Here is a 5,254-nt window from a genome sequence, read left to right on the forward strand (position 1 = left end):
TTTGTAACAGGCCACTAGATCCCCCCTCAGCCTTCTCTTGTGGAGGCTGAACAGGTTCAGGTCCCTTAGCCTCTCCTCGTAGGGCCTGCCCTGCTGCCCCCTGATCATGCGGGTGGCCCTCCTCTGAACCCTCTCAATGCTGTCCACATCCCTCCTGAAGTGCAGCACCTAGAACTGGACGCAGTACTCCAACTGCGGCCTGACCAGTGCTGCAAAAGGTGGAGGATCACCTCCTTGGACCTGCTTGAGATGCATTTGTGGATGCCTTCCTGACCGCGTCCCCACACTGTCGGCCCATGTTCATTTTGGCATCAATAACAACTCCAAGATCCTTTTCTGCCTCTGCACTGACAAGAAGGGAGTTCCCCAGCCTGTAGGTATGCTGCTGGTTCTTCCTCCCTAGGCGCAGCACCTTGCACTTGTCAGTGTTGAAACCCATCCTGTTCTCATCTGCCCACCCCTGTAACCTGTCTAGGTCCAATTGCAGCCTATTCCTCCCTTCTAGCGGGCCCCCATCCCCCCACATCTTAGTGTCGTCAGCAGATTTGAACAGGGTGCTTTTTACCCCCTCATCCAAGTCACTGATGAAGATGTTGAACATGCCAGCCATTGGGCACTGATGCGGGATTTTGATATAATCCAGCTTTTCACCTGAGTAAATCCTGACAGTGCTTCCTAGCCTTATCTGGAGTGCTAGCTTGTCTCTTGAAAACAAGGGGTTAACCTTTGGGTTAAGCCCTGACCATAGGACTCTGGTATGTCCTGGTCCTAACCGTCCTTTTAACGAATTTTTTTAAAAAAAATCAACAAGAAAGAAAGAAACGAAGAGGGGCCTATTTTCTGGAGGGTTGCCTCTATTCTGGCTAATGCCCTTATTAGCCTGCAGGCAACTCTTTCAGCTCCCTAAAGCCGCTGGATTTTCTCATTAATTGAAGCTTCACTCCCTAGGCTTGGAACCACAAAGACTGTTCTTCTCTGTATAGATTGAGCCCTGGGGTTCTGATAACTCACTATCTTGGTGTCCCATGTATGCTGCTACCTCTGCTGTATCTAATGTAGAGGCAGGCTCTCTCCTCCTTTCCCTGGCATGCCGGGTGTCTTTTAAATCTCCTGCAGCAGCACCAGGGGCTGATGTCATCAACCCGGTGCCACCCAGTTTGATTGATAGCTGGCTCTTAAACTGTGACGGTGGTGCTGCGCATCATCACAGTTCTGCTGCTTCCTGCCCCGGAGGTAAGTTTCTTGTTTTGTTGTGGGCTTGCTCAGCCCATTTGGGGTTCTTGAGGTTGCTCATGGGGTCTCTTGGGCTCATTTCATTGTCACTAATGCCAAACAGATATTGCTTTCATTTCTAAAATAGATACATTTCAGATGAGTTCTTTATCTGTCTTGGATATAAGTCCTAAGTAAGAAGGAAAAGCTTTTCTTAGAGAGTAATGGTGAACAAACCAGGGATAGAAAGAGGTTACTATGAGCCTTTGATGCTGTGCAACAAACATAAAACTAATTTGATTTAAAGGCATGTGTAACTCAATAGAAAGGAGTGAACAGGATGTGGCTATCTCTAACTTGGTCCTTTTGAGCAGCAGCATGGTCATGAAATAATGGTGACACAAATGCAAATTGCTCTCTTAACAGTTACCAGAAATCTGTATATAACAGGTGCTGTAAAAGGAAAGCGTGCTGTGTGACTAACTCAGGAAGCATCTCTAATGCTTACTGATTGTTCCTAATGCTTATTGATTGTTCCTTTTTCCCTTGAATGCCTCCTGCAAGACCTGTTTAAACTACACCTTGCTATAGAATGTAATGTTGGCTTAGAACAAACATTTTTCAATGTTCATCTAAAAGCAGAGGTCATGTATCTGAAGGCAGCATTCAGAGGCACATGCAGAATGCAATGAGTCAAAACCAAACTTCCATTCTTCTTACTACAGAACATTTTTGTAAATTACCACCTAGCACTGTTGGCTCCTTGTGATCTCTCAAAACTCCATTCTTTTTTTCTCCAAATGGCAGTGCCCATCTTGGTCCACCAAAAGAGAGGCTAAAATTTCCACTGTTGGAAACCCACAAGAAAAGAAGAGACGGGATAGACAAAGACCAAGGACCTTTGACACAACAGTTTAAAAGACTAACCAGCTCCTGATTTAAGATGTTTACTTTTGTTCTTCTTTATTGCCTTGAAAGAACATTGTGAAATAAAGGACTTAAAATACACCTGTATTCTGTCACCCACTACCATGTCACCTGCAATCTCTGTAAAGGTCATGAAGGTAGAAAGTTCTCTGAGCCAGGCTGATTTAAGCTCTTTCAAACTGCCACAGTTCTTGAGCATGTAATCAGTGACAGCTATGCTGGGCCTGGGGCTGGCTGGCTGGGTTCAGACCATAGTGCTGCTGTTCATGTGAACTAACCCCATATTCTAAAGACAGAGGTTCAGGTGCGTGTCCCAATGTTCATCTTCTTGTTAGTGTGTCCTACTCCTTCTCCCTGGAGAATCACTGATGTGATTCTGGAGATCGTCTGCTTGCCATGTCTAAGAACAGTGGTGGCTTCTGTTGTCAAGTGTAAATATTTGCCAGAGAATGATATTGCATGTTACAATTATCTCTTGTTAATGGCACTTAAAACTTGAATGATTGTGTATTCAAGCTTGCTAATGTCCTGGGAGCCGGGCCAGCCGGGCCAGAAGTCGGGGTTTGTTAATCAAAAGCGGGATCGGTTGGGCAGGCGTGTGGGTGGGGAGGCCGAGACAGCGTATTAGTTTCAAAACAAGAAGTTTTTACTTACGCCTTTGGTGATACAGGCTTAGGTGAGGCACACTTGGTTAGTTACAATAACATAGCAGGTAACACATCAACTGCAACAGGTGACCAATGACCGGTAACAAGTAACTAATAACGCAGCGCAACGAGTCGAGCATGCAACAGGAATGGGGTACGTCGGGTAATTCGGCGACGGGGAGATGTTGGAGGATGGCCAGTCCACCAGCAAGCCCCTGAGGTGATCCCTGAGCATGCTCAGAGAGCTCCTAGGCGTTGTCAGGGCACTCCACCTTGGGCGGAAACTGCTTAACCCTTTATATGGCTAGCGAGCCAATAGCTAACCATCTACCTTGCATAATTTACATCTGGCCAATGATGTTGCACGTATCTGCATAACAGGGCGGGAACTCTTCCCTGCAATACAGTGTTTTTCCACCGAGACCTAGCATTTACCTGCTAGACTCAAACATACTAGAATTTTCCACAGAGGTGCCGGATAGATGACATAGGGTATGCCCATATTAGGTGGCCAAGACAGTAGGGGGGGTAAAACTGCTCGCTCGGCCCATTGTGACAGGAGCATTTAACCCCGTCAGGGACTTATTTATGACAGCTAACTAGTGCTAAGTGCCCTCCAGGATCCCTCCAGGATCTTAAAGTTGCGCCAAGGCTGTGTCCTTTTTAGATATGTGGGGAGCTGGAGGAAAAGCAAGGGCAACATTGGGCCCCTGCTAAACCAGATGGAAAAATGACAACCGAAGCCTGGGAAAAAGCCAACTTGCTAAATGGGTACTTTGTGTCAGTCTTTCACTAGTCCCATGGGACGCCCCTGCCCATTACAGGACAGGGACACCTGAGCGAGGGAGATTCCTTACCCTCCATCAATGTTGACCTCATGAAGGAACACCTAGAGAGGCTGGACACCTTCAAGTCAGCCGGCCCTGACAGTTTACACCCCAGGGTCCTCAAGAAGCTGGCTAGCATCATAGCTCAGCCCCTGGTAGGGATCTTCGAGAGCTCCTGGCGCTCTGGTGAAGTGCTCAATGATTGGAAGAAGGCCAATGTGGTGCCTATCTTCAAGAAAGGGAGGAAAGTGGATCCCGCAAACTACAGGCCCATCAGCCTGACCTCTATCCCAGAGAAGGTCTTAGAAAAGATTATCAAAGAGGCCATTCTTAACAGACTGACCGATGGCAACATCCTGAGGGATAGCCAACACAGGAAGAAATAATTTTGCTGCAAAATCCAGTCGAATATATTTTATTAGGAAGTGAACATATGTGTTCTATTTTGCTTGATTACCAATAGTATAAAGCAGCAGTATTTTATTCATTAGTTTTTTAGTTTTTTCCAAAGTTCTTTAAGCAGAGGTGGTAGGTGGTGTCAGTGATAGGAGGCAGAAGGGGAGGCCTACATGGCTTAGCCCACCCCCACACAGGGCAGCGATAGGGCTGCAAGGCAGCCCAGCCCTGGGCTTCCAGCGGCTACAGCGGGGCGGGGGGGGGCTCATGTGCAACAGTGATGGGGGGAGTGGAGCAAAGGCCGGCGCTGCACAGCCAGTGTGCAGCCCTCCCCATAGCCGAGGTCCCAGCACTAATCCTGCCACCCAGCCTGAGAGCTGCATGGCTGGAGAGCTGAACTGGGAAGAGCCTGACGCTGCCCCGGCCCCAGCCCACCTCACCCTGTGTGCACATCCAGGGCCACGAGTGCCCCATGCCCTCCTGGGCTGTGTGCTCCCCCTCCCCGTGCCCCCAGATGAGCCACTTGCAGCTCCGTTCTGTGCCCACCCTGGCTGTTCAGGGCCTGCCTGTGCTCCACTCCCTCACTCACCATCATGGGGGGGTGCAGATCAAGGCCCCACCAGTGAGGGAGGAAGCAGGGCACAGGCAAATGCAGGGGCTGGGGGGAGTGGGGGACAAGCAGAGGCCTGGGAGGTACATGTCCCTCAGGCCTCCACTTGGGCCACCCCCAACCTGCTCCCCCCAGCACCTGCTCCTGCCTGTGCCCCGCTGCCTCCCACACCACTGGGGCCTTGATCTGATCCGCCTCCCCTCCCCCCATGGCCCTTCCCCCACAGACTTATCTGCTGAGGAGACATGCCCCCAAATAATGTTTTCTCCCTCTGCCTTGATCTGCCCCCCACCCCTTTCCTCCCCACAGAATGACCGGGGGGCGGGGAAGGAATCTAGATCTTGGGTTGCTTTTTAATTAAAAAAGTGATCTCCTACCCAAAAAGGTTGGAGACCACTGCTTTAGAGCAATTTCCCCTATAACCCAATTAATTTCCTCCTGGTCACAAGCAATTTCCAATGACACTAAATAGCACCACAGCTATATAATCCACCACTAGATGGTGGAGGTGAGGCTTCTGCCGCTCCCTGAAGGGTGGCTCTTTTAAGCAGTCCAGGTAGCACAGTGAAACAGCCACCAAAAAAACCAAAGCGCTGCAGACAAAGTGCTCCCTTTGTTTCCTTTGCTGGCAGTGT

At 49.4% G+C, this 5,254-nt stretch overlaps 1 protein-coding gene across 1 annotated transcript in view; it reads left to right on the forward strand.

The window, feature by feature from the left end:
• Window positions 1–2,202, forward strand: part of LOC106722539 (natural killer cells antigen CD94-like) — a 25,411-nt gene extending 23,209 nt beyond the window's left edge. The window contains exon 7 of the mRNA XM_025211456.1: window positions 2,020–2,202. Within this exon, the coding sequence (XP_025067241.1) occupies window positions 2,020–2,149 (130 nt within the window). The 3' untranslated portion in view covers window positions 2,150–2,202. The remainder of the gene's footprint in view (window positions 1–2,019) is intronic.
• The last annotated feature ends 3,052 nt before the right edge of the window (window positions 2,203–5,254 follow it).

Source organism: Alligator sinensis, unplaced genomic scaffold (genome assembly GCF_000455745.1).
Source record: "Alligator sinensis unplaced genomic scaffold, ASM45574v1 scaffold148_1, whole genome shotgun sequence".
In the NCBI taxonomy this organism is placed as follows: Eukaryota; Metazoa; Chordata; order Crocodylia; family Alligatoridae; genus Alligator; species Alligator sinensis.